Below are 22,984 nucleotides of genomic sequence, written 5' to 3' on the forward strand. Positions count from 1 at the left end.
GTGTGTCAGACACCACCCCGGTCCGCAGACCGGATGCCCATTCAGTGTGTGAAGCGCTTTGAGACATCGTCCCGATGTGAAATGCGTTACACAGTGTAAATGTAAATTACTGATATATTTTTGGGGAGTGAGTGGTTAAACACCTCTTGTCACTGGAGGGAGTGAATAGCTCACTATATGCAGTGGTTCAGGTCTTTGGGTGTCAAATACAGGCTGAAGTTAGCAAACTGGGTTTGCAGTTAATAAGTACAATAATTACAATAAAACTGAATAATGTGCAGAGATCGCTGAAGGTGGCAACGCAGCAGATACACTGAGAAAAGGTAAACAGAGCCTTTGGTTTGTGAGTGGAGGCTCCTGTATAAAGTGAGGGCAGGAATGAACTGGTGAGAGAGGGCGCTGTGAGGGGCTGAGCTGAGGAGTGAAGGAGACCTGGATCGAGACCTGGTCTGACAGGGTGATTAATACAATAAATTATCTCTCTATGTCACTTGAACTTTAAATTTTCACACTGAATCAGTGAGAATAAAATAATAATTATTCGGCTTATGGTCTTTCTGGTCAGGAGGATGTTTCAATTTGTGCACAGAGACATCCCACAAAGTGAATGAGTGATTTTTATTTTCTGCCACAAACTGAAGTTCATACAGAATCCATCAATTCTTTTAAAGGGAATACAATACAGAATGACATTTACACAGCGCCTTTCACATCGGAAGGACGTCCCATCGGGAGGCACTGGACAGTCAGGGATTTGGACCCGAGCTGGGGATGGAGGACAGGAAGGGTGGGGGTAGGAGGGTGGCCAAAGGCTTGGTAAAGCAGGCAAGAGATTGGGCGGGGGGGGGTGCAAAGGGAATGTGGGATGGAGTTCCAGAGGGTGGGGGCAAAGAGACTGAGACTGAAGGCCCGAAGGACAATGTGGGGGGAAAGGGGGTCGAGTGGGGGATGTGAAGCAGGCCAGAGCCCGCTGAGGGGAGGGAGCAGACAGGTTGATATGGGGTCAGTTGATATGGGAATGAACTGGTGTTTGATGACAAGTGTGTGTTGGGGAGGGGGGAGACTGTGTGTGGGTGAGTGAGGGAGAGAGAGTGTGAATATGTAGGCGGAGGTGTATTGTGTGTGTGGAATGTGTGTGTGTGTGTGGAACCTATGTGTGTGGGGGGTGTGTGTGTCTGTGGGTGGAGGTGTGTGGGAGGGGTTGTGTGTGTGTAGGGATGAGTGTGGGGAGTGTGTGTGGAGTGTAGGGGGTTGAGGGGGTTGGACGTGTGTATATAAGTGAGATGTATGTGTGTTGGTGAGTGTGGGGGAGGAGGCTGTGTAGGGGTGTGTGGGATGTGTGTACGTTCTGTATGGGGGGGTTGTGTGTGTGGTGTATGTGTGTAGGGGGGAGTGTGTGCGTGTATGTCGGGTGTATGTGTGTGGGGGAGGTTGTGTATGTGGTTTGTGTGTAGGGTGTAGTCTGTGTGTGTATATGTCGGGTGTATGTGTGTGTGGGGAGGGGGTGTTTGTGTGGGTGTGTGTGTGTGGGAAGGCGTGTAGGGGGGTGGATCCTCTGGCTCAGACTGAAGGGGGAAATCATCTGGTTTCTGTGATAAACTATAACCCTTTGACCCGCTTCAGTTCACACAGAGAGCTGTGGGTTCCCTTTTGACTGAATTAATCACATCAGAATTTCCCTGAATACATTTCCAGGAATTCAATGCTCCCAACAGATCAGTAGCGGTTTAACACAGTCCCACACACACTAACCGACAGAAATACACAGAGACACAAACAGACATATACACACACTGACATACACACAGAGACAGATATATACACACACACAGACGTACACAGAGAAAGACACACACAGACATATACAAACACACAGACATATACACACACTGACATACACACAGAGACACACACACAGATATACACACACCCTCCCCCTCCCCTGTACTTACAGGTAAAAGCCGCCGCGATCTTAAGCCACAGCAGCTCATAAATACAGATCAGGTCTCTGTCTCTATCTCTCTCTGTCTCTCTCTCTCTCTATCTCTCTCTCTCTGTATCTCTCTATCTCTCTCTGTATCTCTCTATCTCTCTCTGTCTCTCTCTCTCTGTATCTCTCTGTCTCTCTCTCTCTTTCTCTCTCTTTCTGTCTCTATCTCTGTCTCTGAAGCTCAGTCTCTGAGCATCTCTCGATGTCAGTTTCTCTTTCTCTTTCCGGGGGCTCTCTCTCTCTCTCTCTCGTTCTCTCTCTCTTTCTCTCCAGTAAACGGCGCTGTTGGTCTTTCTCTGTTTCTGTCTCTTTCTCTCTCACTGTTTCTGTGTCTCATTTCGGTTTCGAGTTGAGAGACTGAGAGGGGGATTTCCAGAGCGGCCGCGTCTACACCTCCTCAAAGCAACTGTTAAACATCTTCACCAGGGAGTGTACACAGCCTCCTCCACCGTGTACACAGCCTCCTGCACCGTGTACACAGCGTCCTGCTCACTACACAGCCTCCTGCACCGTGTACACAGCCTCCTGCACCGTGTACACAGCCTCCTGCACCGTGTACACAGCCTCCTCCACCGTGTACACAGCCTCCTGCACCGTGTACACAGCCTCCTCCACCGTGTACACAGCCTCCTCCACCGTGTACACAGCCTCCTCCACCGTGTACACAGCCTCCTGCACCGTGTACACAGCCTCCTGCACCGTGTAAACAGCCTCCTCCACCGTGTACACAGCCTCCTCCACAGTGTACACAGCCTCCTCCACCGTGTACACAGCTCCTGCTCACTACACAGCCTCCTGCACAGTGTACACAGCTCCTGGATACAGGTAATTAGTAACTGTTATTCTGGTAGTTAGTGGAGTCCTGTAGCTCAGTGGTTGGAGCAGTCACTGGACCTGGGTTTGATTCCGGACCGGCGAAGGTTGGACAAGTTTCCTCACTCCACACACCTCTTTACCACCAGTAACTAGAAACTCAATTGTTAGACAATTGTGAATGGCTTTTCCGAGTCAATAATTCCTTAACAAAAAAGTGGTCACTCAGTCCACGACTGTTTGTGGGACACTGTTTATGTAATTGACTGCCGCGATTTGCCCACAAAAATATACAGTGAATACACTTTACAGTATGATAAGGCGCTATATCAAATGCAAGGATTATTGTATTATTAGTGCTGTTTATGTCAGTAACCATTACTCTGTTAGTTAAGAGCTGTTTGTCAGTAACTATTACTCTGGTAGTTGGAGGTGTTTGTCAGTAACTATTACTCTGTTAGTTAGAGCTGTTTGTCAGTAACTATTACTCTGGTAGTGGGAGGTATTTGTCAGTAACTATTACTCTGGTAGTTAGAGCTGTTTGTCAGTAACTATTACTTTGGTAGTTGGAGGTATTTGTCAGTAACTATTACTCTGGTAGTTAGAGCTGTTTGTCAGTAATCTTTGTTCAGGCTGTGGATTCCCGGAAAGCCAGACTGTCAGTCTGTGACTGGTCACAGCTCTGAGCTGATACCCGGCTCCGCTCCTGACTTCACAGTAACTAATTCTCTTTTACTTCCAATAAATTTATATTTCAGAGATTATCACAGAAGCGCAGCCCCTCCTTATAATTCACCTCCAGTCTGAGATTCAGTTCGATGCTGGAAAGAGTTTCCTTCAGATGAAAAGCCGATTTTAACTCACCCGAATTCTGGGTCAGGAGGTCACGACTGTGAACCCCAGACTCTGAGCCCCAGACAGTGAGCCCCAGACTCTGAGCCCCAGACAGTGAACCCCAGAAAGTGAACCACGGACAGTGAACCCTAGAAAGTGAACCCCGGCCTCTGAGCCCCGGGCTGTGAGCCCCAGACAGTGAGACGCAGACAGTGAGCCCCAGACAGTGAGCCTCGGCATATGAGCCACAGACAGTGAGCCCTGGCCTGTGAGCCGCAGACATTGAGCCGCAGACAGTGAGCCCCGGCCTGTGAACCCCGGACAGTGAGCCCCAGACAGTGAGCCCCGGCCTGTGAACCCCGGACAATGAGCCCCAGACAGTGAGCCCCGGCCTGTGAGCCCCGGACAGTGAGCCCCAGACATTGAGCCCCGGCCTGTGAACCCTGGACAGTAAACCCCAGAGTGTGAGCCCCAGACTGTGAGACCCAGACTGTGAGCTCACAGCCCAGGCTGACCCACAGCGCACTCTCCCTTCCCCACCAGCTACAGGAGATGAGAGGGAGTTTCTCCCAGTTTCCCATCCATCGCTCGATCCCCCCCAAAATACTCCGGACCTGAAGCTCCAGCTCGTTCAGGGCTTCCGTGTTTATCTACAAACAAGAGAAATATATAGATAGATATGTGTGTGTGTATATATGAGTGTATGTGTCTGTGTATGTGAGTGTCTGTGCATGAGTGTGCGTGTGTGTTTGTCTGTAAGTCTGTGTCGGTGTATATGTGGTGTGTCTGTGTGTATATTTTTTTGTGGAGTCCTGTAGCTCAGTGGTCAGAGCACTCACTTTGCAAGCGAGACATCTGGGTTCAATTCCAGGCAGGTCAGGGCCAAACCTTGGGCAAGTTTCCTTACTCCACACAGAGCCTAATAATAATCCCTCCAAAACCAAAAACAATAATAAATTGGTCATTTTCAATCTACGACTGTTTGTATGACATTGCTGTGCGCCATTGGCTGCCGCGTTCGCCCACAAATATACAGTCACTTCACTCGCAGTGAGAATCAGAGGAAAGTATCTGCGAGGCGTGGCAGGGAGGGCAGAGGAGCCGGTTAGTGGTGGAGAACAGGAGCCTGGAGTTGCCCTTCATCTCCAGGATTAACCTGGAATAGAAGGATGATTTGGCTGAGGCAAGTGCGGAGCGGTAGGTCTTGATGAGGTCCAGGCAGATGTGGCGGTAGACCGTTAGGCTGGATTTGAGCCAAGTGTGTTCAGCAGCCCGCACCTGGCCCTTAAGGGAGCGGAGGTAGCTGGTGAACCATGGTGAGGATTGGGAATAGAAGGCAGTTCGGGAGTGAGGGGAGGTAAGGACGTCGAGTGTGGTGGAGAGGGTGCAGCGAATGGGTTGGTACGAGAGGTGGGCCAGAGGAGGAGGAGTTCAGAGGACTCCAGGGCAGCGGAGAGGGATTGCGCGGAGATCTTCTTCCACGGGCGGTAGAAGATGATGGTAGGTTTGGAGGCAGTGGGGAGAGGGATATGGGAGTTGAGGGAGACAAAATGGTGGTCAGAGATGGCCTTGTCAGTGATGGTGAAATCCGAGACACTGGAGTCCTGTAGCTCAGTGGTTAGAGCACTCGCTTTGCAAGCGAGAGACCTGAGTTCAATTCCAGGCCGGGCGAAACCTTGGGCAAGTTTCCTTACTTAATAATAATCCCTCCAAAACAAAACAATAATAAATTGGTCATTTTCAGTCTACGACTGTTTGTGGGACATTGCTGTGCGCAATTGGCTGCCGCGTTCGCCCACAAATATACAGTCACTTCACTTTATAGTGTGTTCTGTGAATCTCTTTGGGACATCCTCCCGACGTGAAAAGCGCTATATCAAATGCAAGGATTATTATTATTATTATATGTGTGTGTGTCTGTATATATGTGTCTGTGTATATGTATGTGTGTGTCTGTGTGTGCATTTGTGTCTGTGTGTATATATATATGCATGTGTATGTGTATACTTTATAATAAACATGTGAGATGTTTCTCTGTTAGACGGTTTATAATGATTATTGTGCTCCAGGCTGTGATATTAGTAATGATTGTTATTTATTGTTGTGTTTCAGACTGTGATAATAATAATGATTATTGTTGTTGTTGTTGTGCTCTAGGCTGCGGAATGAAGGCCGCCTTTGCTCAGGCTTTGCTGTTGCTGCCGCTGCTGGACTTGGCAGCGAGTTCTCTACTGGACTTGGTACTGAGACAGACCTTCTCCCCCATCTCCCTGACCGGCCTGTGGGTGGCCTCCCTGCTCCGCTTCACTGTCCTGTCGGCCGCGGTGCGGGGGGCGCTGGTCCGACTCCCCGGCCGCCCGGCCTGGCTGCGGCTCCAAGACCTGCACCGGTTCACGGGCATCGTGTGTCTGATCATCCCGTTGTACCTGAGCCTTGGCCCCCCGGTTCCCACCCCGGCCGTGGCTCCTGCCCCAGCCACGGCCCCTGCCACGGCCCCCGCCACTGAACTGCTGTGCGGGAGCGGGAGTTGGCGGCTGCTGGTCCCGGCCCATCTGGTCACGGCTCTGGCCTGTGTGATTTGGCGTCGCTTCTTCCCAGAAGAGGAGGAGGAGGAGGCGGGGGAGGGGGAGGAAGATGGGGAGGGCGGCCCACGGGCTGGAGCCACACTGTCCCGGCTACTGTCCTGTATCAGACCAGACTTCGGCCGCTTCGGGCTCATGTCCGTCTTCCTGGTGCTATCGTCCCTGGGTGAGAATCACAAGCTCCGGGGGTGTGGTGGGGGGGGTTGGCGATGGGGGCTGTGTGTGAGGGCTGTGTGTGAGGGCTGGGGGGCGAGGGGGGCTGTGTGTGAGGGCTGGATTTGGGGTGGTGTGGGGGTGGGGGGTGAGGGTGGGGGCCGGGGGGGTTTCGGACACTCAGTGACTCTGGTCTCCCACAGGAGAGATGGCTGTCCCCTATTACACCGGCCGCATGACTGATTGGCTGAACAACAGGGAGAATCCCTCAGCTTTCACAGCCGCCATCATCACCATGGCTCTGATCTCCATCGGAAGGTATGCAGAGAGTCTGGGGATACAGGGGTTAACGTCAGATTGGGGTGTCACACACACACAGTGCTCACACTCACACACACACACACACACACAGGGACTGTCTCACACACACAGTGCTCACTCACACACACAGGGACTACTCACACTCACACACAAACACAGTGCTCACACACACAGGGATTGCTCTCTCTCTCACACACACACACACACATACACACAGTGTCTGCTCACACACACAGTGACTGCTCACACACATACATAGTGACTGCTCACACACACAGTGACTGCTCACACACACTGATTGCTCACACACACACACACACTGACCGCTCACACTCACACAGTGACTGCTCACACTCACACACTCAGTGGCTGCTCACACACACAGTGACTCGTCATACACATACAGTGTCTGCTCACACTCATACACACTGCTCACACTCGTGTGAGTGACAGGTCTCACACACAGTGACTGCTCACACACACAGTGACTGCTCACACACACACTGACTCACACACAGTCTCTCACACACAGTGACTCTCACACACATTGATTTTCTCATACACTGTCTCTCACACACACAAACTCTCTCACAGTGATTCTGTCTCTCACACTGACTCACACTCTCTCTCACACTCAGTGCGGTGACGGAGTTTCTATGTGACGCTATATACAATGTCACTATGAGCCGGATTCACACTCGTATTCAGAGCAACGTTTTCCGCTCCGTTTTGCACCAGGACATCGGGTTCTTTGACGCGGTTCATACGGGTAAGTGAACACGGTGGGTGGGGGGAGTGGGTCGAGCTGGGGGCGGGGTCAGGTGGGGGAGGGGCCGGGCTGGGTGGGGGGGTTTGCGAGCTGGGTGCCCTACTCGCTCTCTCGCTTCTCTCCCTCTTACATATTTTCTTTCTCACGTTCTCTCTGTGATAAGGCCATCTATAGCCTCACCCCCTCTTTCCTCTCTGACCTGCTGACTCCCTACCAACCTGCCCACTCCTCCGTTCACTGGGCTCCGGCTGCTCCATGTCTCCCGCCCGACCCGCCCTCCCATCGGTGGCCGAGCTTTCAGCCTCTCTGCCCCCACACTCTGGAACTCCATTCCATGGTCCCCTCCCCTCGCTTCCTCCCTCACCTCCTTCAAGGCCGGTCTCAAGACCCTTCTCTTGACCGTGCCTTTGGTCTCCCTCCCACCTCTCTGCCTTCCCTCACCCCTACACCAACCCACCCCTCCCCTCCCCCTACCCCTCCCCTCCCCCATGCTCGGGCTTTGGGACATCCTCCCAATGTGAAAGCGCTCTATAAATGTCATTTTGTTGTTGTTGTTGATAATGAGGAGAAATGGAGCTCTCCCCCTCTTTCTCTCGCTCTCTCTGTCTCCCTCTCACACACACTCTCTCTCTCCAGGAGACATCACCTCTCGGATCACCACAGACACTAACACGATGAGCGAGGCCCTGTCAGACCGGCTCAGTTTGCTGCTCTGGTACCTGATGCGGACTCTGTGTCTGTTTGGGTTTATGCTCAGTCTGTCCGGGCGCCTCTCCCTGTTCACAGCCATCGGCATCCCCATCATCCTGCTCATCCCTGACCTCGCAGGTGGCTTCTACCAGGTACACCCCGAGAGAGAGAGAGTGTGAGAGAGGGGGAGAGAGTATGTGAGAGCGAAGGTGTGAGTATGTGAGAGCGAGGGAGTACGAGAGAGAGTGAGAGAGAACGCGTGAGAGAGAGGGAGTGCAAGTGTGTGTGACAGAGTGAGAGAGAGAGGAAATGTGAGAGAGAGTGGGAGTACGAGAGAGTGAGAGAAAGTGTGAGGGAGAGAGTGTGTGAGCGTGAGGGAGAGAGTGAGAGAGAGAGAAAGAGTGCGAGAGAGTGAGTGAGAGAGAAAGACTGAGAGTACGAGAGAGACCGTGTGAGAGCGAGTGAGAGAGTGAAAGAGACTTCTCACCAGACACTCACGCTTCACCTCACCTCTCTCTCCCACACTCACATTCACACTCTGTGTCACACTCACTCTCCCTCTCACACTCTTTTTCTGTCTCACTCACACTCTCTCTCACAAGCTCTCTCTCTCTCTCACTCTCTCTCTCACACTCTCTCACACTCCCTCTCTGTCTGTCTCACTCTCACACTCTCTCACAGGCTCTCTCTCTCTCACTCTCTCTCTCACACTCTCTCTCTCTGTCTCACTCTCACACTCTCTCTCTCACACTCTCTCTCTCTGTCTCACTCTCACACTCTCTCACAGGCTCTCTCTCTCACACTCTCTCTCTCTGTCTCACTCTCACACTCTCTCTCACACTCTCTCTCTCTCTCACTCTCTGTCTCACTCTCACACTGTCTCACACTCTCTCTCTCTGTCTCTCTCTCACACACTCTCTCGCTCTCTCTCTCTCTCTCTCTCTGTCTCACTCTCACACTCTCTCACAGGCTCTCTCTCTCTCACTCTCTCTCTCACACTCTCTCTGTCTCACTCTCACACTCTCTCTCTCACACTCTCTCTCTCTGTCTCACTCTCACACTCTCTCACAGGCTCTCTCTCTCACACTCTCTCTCTCTGTCTCACTCTCACACTCTCTCTCACACTCTCTCTCTCTCTCACTCTCTGTCTCACTCTCACACTGTCTCACACTCTCTCTCTCTGTCTCTCTCTCACACACTCTCTCGCTCTCTCTCTCTCTCTCTGTCTCACTCTCACACTCTCTCTCTCACTCTCTCTCTCTGTCTCAGTCTCACACTCTGTCTCACACTCTCTCTCTCTGTCTCTCTCTCACACACTCTCTCGCTCTCTCTCTCTCTGTCTCAGTCGCTCTCACACTCTCTCTCTCACTTTCTCTCTCTGTCTCACTCTCACACTCTGTCTCACACTCTCTCTCGCTGTCTCACTCTCACACTCTGTCTCACACTCTCTCTCTCTGTCTCAGTCTCACACTCTGTCTCACACTCTCTCTCTCTGTCTCTCTCTCACACTCTCTCTCTCTCTCTCTCTCTGTCTCACTCTCACACTCTCTATCTCACTCTCTCTCTCTGTCTCACTCTCACACTCTGTCTCACACTCTCTCTCTCTGTCTCACTCTCACACACTCTCTCTCTCTCGCTCTCTCTCTCACTCTCTCTCTCTGTCTCACTCTCACACTCTCTCTCTCTCTCTCTCTCTGTCTCACTCTCACACTCTCTCTCTCTCTCTCTCTCTGTCTCACTCTCACACTCTGTCTCACACTCTCTCTCGCTGTCTCACTCTCACACTCTCTCTCTCCCAGGCTCTCTCGGCTGAGGTACAGACCTCTCTGGCGGCTGCGAGCCAGGTTGCTATGGAGACCTTCTCTGCGATGCGGACGGTGAAGAGTTTGGCCGGAGAGGAGAGCGAGACCCGGCGATACCGACACCGACTGCAGCTCAGCTTCCAACTCAACCAGAAGGAGGCAGCGGCGTACGCAGGGTTCATGTGCCTGACCAACGTAGGTCACTCTCCCTCCCTCCCTCCCTCCCTGTGTGTGTGTGTCTGTCTGTGTACTCTCTCTCTCCCCCCCCAGCCCCCCGTCACACACTCTCTCTCCCCCCACCCCCCCTCCTCACTCTCACACTCTCTCTCTCTCTCTCTCTCTCCGCAGCTCTCCGGCCTGGCTCTCAAGGTGGCTGTGCTGTGCTATGGGGGGCAGCTGGTGGCCTCGGGGGTTGTGACCAGTGGTGACCTCGTCTCCTTCATCCTCTACGAGATGCAGTTCACGTCGGCCGTTGAGGTGGGAGCGCGGTTTGGGGGGGCAGAGTGTGTATGTGATGGGGGAGGGGTGGGTGGGGGGGAAGCTCTATTACATGCTGCTGCATTACAGACCCTATATTACAAGCTGCTGTATTACAGACCCTATATTACAAGCTGCTGTATTACAGGCCCTATATTACAAGCTGCTGTATTACAGACCCTATATTACAAGCTGCTGTATTACAAGTTACTCTATCAGAAGTTGCTCTGTTGCAGGTGCTGATCTCTGTTTACCCGAACGTACGAAAGGCTGTCGGAGCCTCTGAGAAGGTGTTTAATTACATGGATCGGGAACCAGCGCTGCCCCCACCGGGGACTCTGGCTCCGAAAACCTTACGCGGTCACATTGAGTTCAGGGACGTGACTTTCTGTTACCCACAGAGAGCAGACGCTCCGGTGCTGAAGGTAACGGCGGCTGTGATTCCCGTCTGCTCCGTGTCAGGTCTGAGTTGGAGCAGCGAGTGAACGAATCCCGATCAATTTCTCTCTTACAGAAAGTCTCGTTCGAGCTGCGTCCGGGGGAGATCACGGCGCTGGTGGGAGCCTCGGGCAGCGGCAAGACCTCATGTGTGTGTCTCCTCAAGAGGTTTTACCAGCCACAGTCCGGCCAGATCCTGCTGGACGGGAGGCCCATCGAGGAATATGAACATCGCTATTATCACAAGGCGGTAAGAGAGAGCAATGATAATAGAAGTGACTAAAGTGACAGGTCCAGGACAAGGAAACATTTACTGGGGTATGGGGAGAAAGAGCCGGGGAATGCGACTGATCCACGGCTGTTTGGGGGGACATTGTAGTCCGCAATTGCTGCCGTGTTTCCCCCCCAAAATACACAGTCACTACGCTTTACAGTATAACATCTGAAGCGCTTTCAGACGTCTCGAAGTTGTGATAAGGCACTATCAAGCATAAGGATTATTTTTATTATTGTTATTGATAGCGTAGCTCTTCCAAAGAGCCGGCACAGGCTTGATGGGCTGAATGGGCCTCCTTCTGTGCTGCAATACTCTATGTATTGTATGTAATAATTCTTGCAGTTGATACAACATCTTTATCATATTGATGAAACATCTCAAAGATCTTCACTGGACTTTACTATAATGTAGCGACAGCTAATTTGTGCATATCCCACACACACAGCCATGAAGTGCAACCAGTGTTATTTGTGGGATTGTTAGCCAGACCCTGTGAGAAACTTTATTTAATTTACCAACAGTGTTATGTAATCTTTAACGTCTTTCTGAACAGGTGAATGGAACCTTATTTAACCTGCCAGCTTCACAAACAATTTCCTTTTTCTTCTAACTAATCCTTAGGCTTCAGCCAGATTTTTAAATTATCCTAAATTATATTAATTCTATTGGTCTAATGAATTCCATTGAATTCTGTCAGTTCTATATTATAATATACACTATTATTGTACTATAATGTAGCCTGTGTATCCAGTAATTATGTAGCCCATGTATACAGTTATGGGCTCTGTATATCCAGCAATAGACCATGTTTACAGCAATACACTGTGGCTATGTTTCCACTGATGGTGAAGGCCTGTGTGTCAGGGCTGTGTGTACACTGATGGTGAAGGCCTGTGTGTCAGGGCTGTGTATCTGATAATAATAATAATAATAATCCTTGCATTTGATATTGCGCTTTTCATGTTTTCTCGACGTCTCAAAACATTTCACAGAATAGACTGTAAATTGACAGTATATTTGTGGGCGAAACGCGGCAGCCAATTGTGCACAGCAGCGTCTTTCCCACAAACAGTGGTGGATTGAAAATGACCAATTTATTTTTGTTTTATTTTGGAGGGATTATTATTAGGTGTGTGGAGTAAGGAAACTTGCCCAAGATTTGGCCCGGCCTGGAATTGAACCCAAGTGTCTCGCTTGCAAAGCGAGTGCTCTAACCACTGAGCTACAGGACTCCACTGATGATGGTGACGGCCTGTGTGTCTGGGCTGTGTATCTGTTGATGGTGATGGCCTGTGTGTCTGGGCTGTGTGTTTGATGATGGTGATGGCCTGTGTGTCTGGGCTGTGTATACGCTGATAGTGACGGCCTGTGTTTGGCTGTAGGTGGCTCTGGTCAGTCAGGAGCCCACGCTGTTCGCTCGCTCTGTGCAGAGGAACATCGCCTATGGCCTGCGGGATGCCTCACTGGGAAAGGTCATCAATGCGGCCAAGTGCGCAAATGCTTCCGGCTTCATCTCCGAGCTCAAGGACGGCTACAATACCGGTCAGTAAGAGGATTGGGAATTTAGGGCAATATAGTAAACACAGGGCTGAGGGTGACACAGAGAGGAATGGACATAGGAGGGAGAGAGAGAGAAGTGGACATAGGAGGGCATGAGACAGGCATGTACAGGAGGAGGGTGAGAGACGTGTGTGTGGTGGGGGAGGGCATAGAGGAGGGTGAGAGATGAGTATTGGGGGGGAGAAAGGGGGTAGAGATGTGTGTGTGGGGGGGGGAGCGGGAGGCGGGTGATAGGGAGATGTGTTCACACGAAGGGTGAGAGAGATGTAGGGGACTGTGACCAACACTGACCTGTTGCCTACTCAGCCACCTGAAGGATTACATTCACGCTTTACAATGTTAAACGTTGACTGTCATGGGTCTCTCTGCTCACTCACTTAGTCTATCAGTCAGTGGGTCAGTGTCAGTCAGTGTCAGTGTCTCACTGTGGTGTATGTGGAGTATGTTGTGTATGTGGGTTGTGCGGGGGGGTGAGTTTTGTGAGTTATATGGTGTACGTTGTGTATGTGGGTTATATAGTTTATATGGTGTATGTGGGTCATGTAGTATATGTCAGTGTTACACTGTGGTGTATGTGGGTTATATGGTGTATGTTGTGCATGTGGGTTATATGGTTTATGTGGGGTATGTCAGTGTCTCTGGTCTCTGACACTTGCTCTCTTCTCGCTGCAGACGCCGGGGAGAAAGGAGCTCAGCTATCGGGGGGACAGAAACAGCGAGTGGCCATCGCCCGAGCCCTTGTCCTTGACCCTCGCGTCCTCATCCTCGACGATGCCACCAGCTCCCTGGATGTGGAGAGTGAGCACATGGTAACTATGGCATCACCTAGTAAACAGTAACTAGTCAGCAAATTACCTGGTAAATAGTAACTAGCCAGACTTCACCTGGTAAATAGTAACTAGCCAGACATCTCCTGGTAAACAGTAACTTGCCAGACATCACCTGGCAAATAGTAACTAGTCAGCATATCTCCTGGTGAAAAGTAACTAGTCAGCACATCACCTGGTAAATTGTAACTAGCCAAGATATCACCTGGTAACTATTAGGAAACCAGTACATGATATTGTTATCAGTTGTTTTTTAGCTAAATATCAGTTGTCTTTGTAAATACGGTATCAAATTACAAGGACGCACACCAACTCACGGTTTATATGGTAAACTTTCACTAAACTGTCAAGTCACCTAATTAACATTAAGCAGCATTGCCTATGGTAATAATTAACAGCATTTCCCCCAGTAAATAATAACCAACCACAGCTCTGCACAGAAAATATTACCTCATCAGCACTTCTTGTGGTAGATATTAATTGATCATCGCTGTGCGTGTTAAGCGTTAACCAGCACCAGTGACCAGTCTCACACTCCTGTCTGTTCAGGTTCAGGGGGCAGTTTTCCAGCGATCTGAGGAGCGAGCGCTGCTGGTCATCGCTCACCGGATGAGCACCGTGGAGAACGCGGACCAGATCCTGGTGCTGGAGAACGGGAGCATCGTGGAGCGAGGTCGGCACCAGGAGCTGCTCCTCCAGGATGGCATTTATCGACGTCTCCGACAGAACCAGCTCCGGGGATTCGGGAAAAACAGAGACACTGTGGCGGCAGGCACAGGCACAGGTACAGGCACTGGTACAGCTGAGGAGCCGTGACATCGACAACAACAACAACAAGTTGCACTTATAAAGTGCCCTCCACACAGGCCAGTGTCTCAGAGCACTTAACCTTCACTCTTCAACCAGCGACTCCAAGGAATGATGTGCTGCTGCTCGTCACAGGCTCCTGCTTCACTGTAGACATTAGATTGTAAATAAATGGGATTAATAAAGCGTTTTGTACTAAACACTCAATCTGCCATTTTTATTAAAAGTTGCACCTCTGCAGAATAATAAAACCAGTGGTCATACGGCCTGTGATTGAATTCACATCCAATCTCCACCAAGACTATCTGAGTGAGAGGATAGTGAACCCCTGGCACAGCCTCCCTCAGGGGCAGAGACCATAAAGCAGCAAATGTTCATTCTTTCAAATACGGAGATCATTTTTTTCGAGGAAATAACATGATGAGATAATAATAATCCTTGCATTTGATATAGCGCTTTTCACATCGGGAGGACGTCCCAAAGCGCTTCACAGAACACACTGTAAAGTGAATTGACTGTATTTTGTGGGCGAAACGCGGCAGCCAATTGCGCACAGCAGTGTCCCACAAACAGTCATGGATAGAAGTGACCCAATTTTTTTTTCTTGAGGGATTATTATCAGGCGTATGGAGCAAAGAAACTTGCCGAAGGTGTCGCCCTGCCGGGAATCAAACCCTGGTCTCTTGCTTGCAAGGTGAGTGCTCTACCCACTGAGCTACAGGACTCCAGTGATGGACCTTGGCCTTTAGATGGACCTTGGGCTTTATTTGTCCAGTATTTTTTATGTTCTTATGGTCTTGTGCACATCGCGGCTCAAGGCTTAGTGAGATCTTCATGTTGGAGAAGATGTAAAAGTCACATCATCGGGTGTCCGGAGCCAGTGAAGCAGTTTCTCGCAATGAGCGTGTTATCTGCCGGTGTGAACACATGTTTATCTTGTGATGGGAGCACACGTGTGCGAGGGGTATGGTTGAGACTTGATTGTGAATTACTCACACTCGGTGTCTCTCGCACTCTGATCTGTAGATGTTTGAGTCCAATTCACACTCGTTTTTCACACTCAACAATGACAAGTCACTCAGTCACTGACTCACATAAACGAGTGAACACGAGGCGTGTTCTTCCGACACACGAGAAGAGCAAAGATGGTCTCAAACAATAAAGTTAAGGTTAGAGTTTGCTCAGGTTTGTGGGGCTCTCGGGCCCTCCGGAAGCCAAGTGATGATTGTGGTCATTCTGCTGCTCTGATGTGCTTCTCTGGCGCCGCCTGGCGGTGTCCGGGCTCTATCGCCGCCTGGCGGTGTCCGGACTCTGGCGCCGCCTGGCGGTGGTCGGGCTCTGGCGCCGCTGATTGAGCTGAAACCTGAGAAGTTTCAATCTGCTCCGCAACTGGTGACGCGGTGAACACAGCATCGCGAGTGGCGGAGTGCCCGACAGCCCCGCCCCCCGCTCACAGCCCCGCCCCCCCGCCCACAGCCCCGCCCCTCGCTCACAGCCCCGCCCCCCGCTCACAGCCCCACCCCCACAGCTCACAGCCCCGCCCCCACTCACAGCCCCGCCCCCCCGCTCACAGCCCCGCCCACCCCCACAGCTCACAGCCCCCCACCCCCACAGCCCCCCCCACCCCCACAGCCCCTCTACCCCACCCCCACAGCCCCCCCCACCCCCACAGCTCACAGCCCCCACCCCCACAGCTCACAGCCCCCCCCACCCCCACAGCCCCCCACCCCCACAGCCCCCCCACCCCCACAGCCCCCCCACCCCCACAGCCCCCCCCACCCCACAGCTCACAGCCCCCACCCCCACAGCTCACAGCCCCCACCCCCACAGCCCCCCCCACCCCCACAGCTCACAGCCCCCACCCCCACAGCTCACAGCCCCCACCCCCACAGCTCACAGCCCCCCACCCCCACAGCCCCCCCACCCCACAGCTCACAGCAGAGACACCATCACAAGCTTCAAACACCAACTAACAGGCAGCGGTTTAACCCCTTGTGCTTGTGTTTAACCCTCTGTGTCTGTGTTTAACCCTCTGTGTGTTTAACCCCCTGTGTCTGTGTTTAACCCTCTGTGTGTTTAACCTCCCTGTGTCTGTGTTTAACCCTCTGTGTCTGTTTAACCCTCAGTGTCTGTGTTTAACCCTCTGTGTCTGTGTTTAACTCTCTGTGTCTGTGTTTAACCATCTGTGTCTGTGTTTAACCCTCTGTGTGTTTAACTCTCTGTGTTTGTGTTTAACCCTCTGTGTCTGTTTAACCCTCTGTGTCTGTGTTTAACCCTCTGTGTCTGTGTTTAACCCTCTGTGTTTGTTTCTGTGTTTAATCCTTTATCCCATGATTCGCTTTGCTTTCCCGCACCTCCGCAACATCGCCCGACTCCGCCACTGCCTCAAGATCCCTCAGGCCACCAAAACCCTCATTCACACATTCATCACATCTACTATAACAACAACTTGAAGTTATATAGCGCCCTCCACCCAGGGCAGCGTCTCAGAGTGCTTAACAGTAGGGGAGCTGGACGCCAAGTTGGGGGGAGTGGGCGACGTGACCGTAAGCACAGTCGAAGATGAAGGTTTTCAGGCACGATTTGAAAGAGGGGAGGGGGCACGGCAGAGGGATTGAGGGAGAGTGTTCCAGAGTTTTGAGGTGTAGTAGCTGAAAGCAAAACCTCCAATGGTGGGGCGGAGGGTATGAGGGATGGGCAGGAGGCCGGTGCCACTCGAGTGGAAGCACTGACCAGGGGAGTGAGGAGGTCAGAGAGGTGGGGAGGTGCCAGAGAGTGAAGAGATTTGAACACAAGAGTGAGGATCCTGAAGTCGATCTTTTTGTTGATGGAGAACCAGTGGAGTCTGGGCCAGAGCTGGTGAGATGTTGATACACAGTTTGGTCCGGGTCAGTATGCAGGCGACATCTCGGCTCGACTACGCCAATCCCCTGCTTGTCGGCCTCCCCAACTCTTCCCTCCACAGGCTGCAGATCATCCAGAACTCTGCAGCTTGTGGGCTCTCCCTCACCAGACTCCGTAACCCCATCACCTCACCCTCGCCTGCCCGGCTCCACTGGCTCCCCATACCCCAAAGGATAGGGTTCAAAACCCTTGTCCTCGCCTTCAAGGCCCTCCATGACCTTGTCCCTCTCTACCTCTCAGATCTGCTGACCCCTTAACAACCTGTCCACTCCCTCCGCTCAGCGGGCTCCGGACTGCTCCATGTCCCCCGCCCGCCCCCCCCACACCCCCACCATAGGTGGTCGGGCCTTCAGCCTCTCCGCCCCCACCCTCTGGAACTCCATCCCACATTCCCTTTGCCTCGCTCCCTCCCTTGCCTCTTTTCAAGACTCCTTCAACCGTGCCTTCGGCCATCCTGCTGCCCCCTGTCCTCCACCCTCCCTTACCGCAATACCCCCCCACCCCCTCTCTGGCCAAAATCCCTGACTGTCCAGCGCCTTGAGACGTCCTCCCGATGTGAAAGGTGGAGTGTAAATGTCATTCTGTATTGTATTGGATCAGTATTTAACCCTATGTGGGACACACTGTGACACTGACAGACACACACACACACACACTCTGACAGACACACTCACTCACACACACAATGACAGATACACATTTACACACACACTGACACACACACACACTAACTCACACACACTGAGACACACACACACACACAGACTCACACACACTGACAGACACACTCACACAGACTCTCACACACACACACACTAACTCATACACACTGACAGACACACTCACACACACTGACACACACACACACTAACTCACACACACTCACACACATTGATATAAACACTCACACTCACTCACACATACACACACACACACTGACAGACACACTCACACACTCACTCACATACACTGACAGACACACTCACTCACACACACACACACACTGACAAACGCTGAGAGGCGCTGAGTGACCGATGTGAATAGGTTCCACTTTCACTTTCGTCTCTGCTCGTATCCGGATTAAATCTTTCCGCTGTTTCAGGGTAATATGGCGCTGCCGTCTGTGTGCGTGTCCCGAGCCTGGGCTCCGGGGGGTGACCTGTGGGGGGCAGAGGGGTCGGGGGAGGGGACTGGAGGGGCCGCGGCTCTGAGCAGTGGATGGGCAGTACCCGCGGGACTGGATGTGAGTATTTGATCCGCAGCCGCTCAGCTCACATGGACTTCCTGATCCACAGCCGCTTCCCATTGCATTCCCTGTGATGTTCACCTCCGCCAAATGTCTCACTCACCCCGACTGCAGCTCGGGCTGACTGTACCCCGACACCTCCTCTCCGTGAGCCTGAGGGTGAGAGTGAGTGTGAGAGAGTCTGTGAGAGTGTGAGAGAGTGTGAGAGAGTCTGTGAGAGTGTGAGAGTCTGTGAGTGTGAGAGTGAGTGTGAGAGCCTGAGAGTGAGAGTGAGTGTGAGAGTGAGTGTGAGAGTGAGTGTGAGAGCCTGAGAGTGTGAGAGTGAGTGTGAGAGTGAGTGTGAGAGTGAGTGTGAGAGCCTGTGAGTGTGAGAGTGAGTGTGAGAGCCTGAGAGTGAGTGTGAGAGCCTGAGGGTGAGAGAGTCTGTGAGTGTGAGAGTGAGTGAGTCTGTGAGTGTGAGAGTCTGTGAGTGTGAGAGTGAGTGTGAGTGTGAGAGCCTGTGAGTGTGAGAGCCTGTGAGTGTGAGAGTGAGAGTGAGTGTGAGAGTCTGTGAGAGTGAGAGTGAGTGTGAGAGAGTCTGTGAGTGTGAGAGTGAGTGTGAGAGAGTCTGTGAGAGTGAGTGTGAGTGTGAGAGCCTGTGAGTGTGAGAGTGAGTGTGAGAGCCTGTGAGTGTGAGAGTGAGTGTGAGAGTCTGTGAGTGTGAGAGTGAGTGTGAGAGCCTGTGAGTGTGAGAGTGAGTGTGAGAGCCTGTGAGTGTGAGAGTGAGTGTGAGAGTCTGTGAGTGTGAGAGCCTGAGAGTGTGAGAGCCTGTGAGTGTGAGAGCCTGTGAGTGTGAGAGAGTCTGTGAGTGTAAGAGTCTGTGAGTGTGAGAGCCTGTGAGTGTGAGAGTGAGTGTGAGAGTGAGTGTGAGAGTGAGAGTCTGTGAGTGTGAGAGTGAGTGTGAGTGAGTGTGAGAGTGAGTGTGAGAGTGAGTGTGAGAGTGAGAGTGTGAGTCTGTGAGTGTGAGAGTGAGTGTGAGTGTGAGAAAGAGAGCCGGTGAGAGTGAGTCTGTGAGTGTGAGAGTGAGTGTGAAAGCCTGAGTGTCAGAGTGAGCGTGAGTGTGCGAGTGAGTGTGAGAGCCTGTGAGTGTGAGAGTGACTGTGAGAGCCTGAGTGTGAGAGTGAGTGTGAGAGCCTGAGTGTGAAAGTGAGCGTGAGAGCGAGTGTGAGAGTGAGAGTCTGTGAGTGTGAGAGTGAGTGTGAGAGCCTGAGTGTGAGAATGAGTGTGAGACAGTCTTTGAGTGAGTCTGTGAGTGAGTGTGTATGAGCCTGTGAGTGGGAGAGAGTCTGTGAGTGAGTGTGTGAGAGTGAATGTGTGAGAATCTGTAAATGTGTGAGTGAGTGTGTGAGTGTGGGAGAGTGATTATTCGTTATTCGAACCCCTTCAGTCGGGTTTCGGTGCTGCCCATAGCACAGAAACTGCCCTGGTCAAGGTCACCAATGATATCCTGACCATCTGTGACCAGGGCTCCCTCTGCCTCCTCGTCCTCCTCGACCTATCGGCAGCATTCAATACGGTCGACCACACTATCCTCCTCCACCGCTTGTCCTCCCACCTCAACCTTCAAGGCCCTGTCCTTGAGTGGTTTAGGTCGTACCTTTCTCACCGTCTTCACTTTGTCTCAACAAATGGCTTCTCCTCCACCCCCCGCACTGTCTCATGTGGAGTCCCTCAGGGCTCTGTCCTCGGTCCCCTCCTCTTCACCCTCTATATGCTCCCCCTGTGGTGACACCATCCGCAGACATGGGGTTCACTCCCACATGTATGCGGATGACACCCAACTCTACCTTTCCTCCTCTACCCTCAACTCCATGACCCCGATGTCCTGACAGCTGTCTGTCCGACATCGAGTCCTGGACGAGAGACAACTTTCTTCAGCTCAACGTGCGCCAAACTGAGGCCCTCCTGATTGGCTCACGTCAGCGCCTCCGCACCTCAGGCGCTGACAGCATCAGCTCCGCACTCTCCACCTCTCAAAGCCATCAGGAACCTCGGGGTTCTCGACCCTGAGCTGTCCTTTCTCCCTCATATCCGCGCCACAACTGTCACCGCCTTCCATCACCTCCGGAACATCGCCAGACTACGGCACTACCTCACCCCTCACGCGGCTGAAACTCTGGTCCACACCTTTATCACCTCAAGGCTGGACTATGGGAATTCTCTCCACGCCGGCCTTCCCGGCCCTCCCTCCACACTGCAGGTCATTCAGAACTCTGCAGCTCGTGTACTGGCCCGCACCAGGCTTCGTGCCCACATCACTCCCACCCTCACCCTCGCTCGCCTCCACGGGCTCCCCATCCCCCAGAGGATCGAATTCAAGATCCTCATCCTCACTTACATGGCCATTCACGACCTCGCTCACTCCTACCTCTCCGACCTACTATCCCCCTCCCTACCTGCCCGTACCCTCCGTTCCTCTGGCTACGGTCTGCTCCACATCCCCCGCCCCAACCCCCCTACCATCGGTGGCCGGGCCTTCAGCCTCTCAGCCCCGAGGCTCTGGAACTCTATCCCCCAGTGCCTTCGCCACCTCCTCCCTTTCCTCCTTCAAGGCCGGTCTCAAGACCTTTCTCTTTGACCTTCAGCCTTCAGCTCCCCTCTCGACACTCTAACCCCTCCTCGCTCCCTCCCTTCCCTCCCCTCACCCTGACCATTTCCCCCTTGCTCGGGTCCTGACCCAACTGTACAGTGCCTTGGGACGTGAAAGGCGCTCTAAAAATGGAATCTTGTTGTTGTTGTTGTTGAGGGTGTGAGTGAGTGTGGGAGAGTGAGGGTGTGAGTGAGTTTGTGTGAATGAGTGTATTTGAATGTGTGAGAGTGAGAGTGAATGAGTGTGTGAGATTGTGAGTGGAGATTGCAATGAGAGTTCACACCGTGTGTTAGTTACTGGGCTCTTGGTGACTTAATGAGAGTGATTTGGGACAGAGGCCCCGCGGGGCGGGTGTCACTCTCAGTCTGAAGACTTTCTGAGTCCGGCTGCGATCAGCGACCAATCTCTGCCCCTCCCTCCCTCCCTCCCTCCTTCCCTCCCAGGATCATATGCTCAGTGTGGGCGAGGCTCCCCCTTACCCACTCCCTTTGCCCCCATCCCCTCACCCCTCACTCCCCTCTCCCTCCCCCACTCCCTTCCTTCCCTCATCCCCACTCCCTCCCTCCACTCACTTCCCTCACCCACTTTGCTCACCCACGACCCCCCCTCCCCCCCACCCACTCCCTACCCTCCCCCTTTCTCCCACTCGTTTCCCCCATCCCTGATCACCCATCCCCTCCCCCTGCCCTTTGCCCAGCCCATTCTCCTGCTCCCTGCTTGACCTCTGCCCCTCACCTACTTCCCCCCACTCACTCCCCGCCCTCTCACCTGCTTGCCCTCTCCCCATGGCCTCTCTCCCGTTCCTCTGGGTTTGTGCTGACCTTACGGTTTGTGTAAAGTGAGCTGTTATGTTGCAGCCGGTGGAGTTTGTAAAGCCGTACACAGAGGGCGAGTCTGGGGTCCAGATCAGATTACACCATGGGACCACCACCATGGCATTCAAATTCCAACATGGAGTCATCGTGGCCGTGGACTCCAGAGCCTCAGCGGGATCCTATATAGGTCGGTATCTCATAACCCACTGGAGCTTTCTAACCCCATTCACGCTCTCACTGCATCTTAAAGTCCAAATAATGGCCTTTTCTTTGTTTGCTTTGTATCTTCCAAACACCTCTCTCTCTATTGGGCCGCAGTCCCTTTAGCCCATCCCTTGATGTTGGCTCTTCGGTCTCTCTTAGCAGTTTAATCTCTCTGCAGCTTTTCTCTATTCTTCAATCTTACCTGGAGTTCAGGTTTGGCTCCTGCCCTGTAAATGCTGTATGTTTCTGTCTTCAGGTGCAGATTTGATTGGAGCTGTTTAAACTCTTGCTAATCTGTGTTTTAACCCTCTCGGGAATTGGGTAAACAGGGTGTGCCCCTCCAGGGAGAGAGTGCACGTTCTGACCCCCATTGGGAAATAACCATATGCAGATGGCAAACATAGGTTTTGCTTTCAGTAATTTGGTTTAGAGACTCTTGAAACCAAACACATCCTTCAGTCAATCTGGGCAAATCCATTTGCTTTAATGTCCTATATTTAATCAGGTTGTCCTTGTTCTCAACTCTTGCTTTTCCTTTTCTGTTTCCCCTGATCGAGTTCTGTCATGATCACTTTGTCCCAAACATTCCCATGTGACGGTCACACATGTAAAGGTCACACACGTGAAGTTCACACATGCAAAGGTCACACACGTGAAGGTCACACACGGAAAGGTCCCACATGTGAGGGTTATGTGACCCCTGAGAAGCCAGAACTGATTGTACAGACCTGTCCGTGCAACTTTACACAGCTGAGCTTCACTGTCTGACTGTATCTGTGTATGAGCTTCACTGTCTGACTGTATCTGTGTCTGAGCTTCACTGTCTGACTGTATCTGTGTCTGAGC

At 52.2% G+C, this 22,984-nt stretch overlaps 2 protein-coding genes across 2 annotated transcripts; both read left to right on the forward strand.

Annotated features, from left to right (window-relative positions):
* Positions 1 to 6,520: 6,520 nt before the first annotated feature.
* LOC103173390 (antigen peptide transporter 1) lies at positions 6,521 to 14,540 on the forward strand. Its single transcript, XM_042345933.1, has 10 exons — positions 6,521 to 6,690; positions 7,332 to 7,462; positions 8,099 to 8,304; positions 9,952 to 10,149; positions 10,303 to 10,431; positions 10,668 to 10,856; positions 10,946 to 11,119; positions 12,529 to 12,688; positions 13,379 to 13,515; positions 14,083 to 14,540. Exons 1-10 carry the CDS (start codon positions 6,581 to 6,583, stop codon positions 14,347 to 14,349), a joined length of 1,701 nt encoding a protein of 566 aa, XP_042201867.1. The 5' UTR covers positions 6,521 to 6,580; the 3' UTR covers positions 14,350 to 14,540.
* Positions 14,541 to 18,331: 3,791 nt separating this feature from the next.
* Positions 18,332 to 22,121, forward strand: LOC121851845 (proteasome subunit beta type-8-like; the record flags this gene model as incomplete). Its single annotated transcript, XM_042345931.1, has 2 exons — positions 18,332 to 18,487; positions 21,977 to 22,121. Coding segments are annotated over exons 1-2 (280 nt in total), but the record flags the coding sequence as incomplete, so codon positions are not given.
* Positions 22,122 to 22,984: the final 863 nt, after the last annotated feature.

This window comes from Callorhinchus milii, unplaced genomic scaffold, assembly GCF_018977255.1.
Source record: "Callorhinchus milii isolate IMCB2004 unplaced genomic scaffold, IMCB_Cmil_1.0 Scaffold164, whole genome shotgun sequence".
NCBI classification, from domain to species: domain Eukaryota; kingdom Metazoa; phylum Chordata; class Chondrichthyes; order Chimaeriformes; family Callorhinchidae; genus Callorhinchus; species Callorhinchus milii.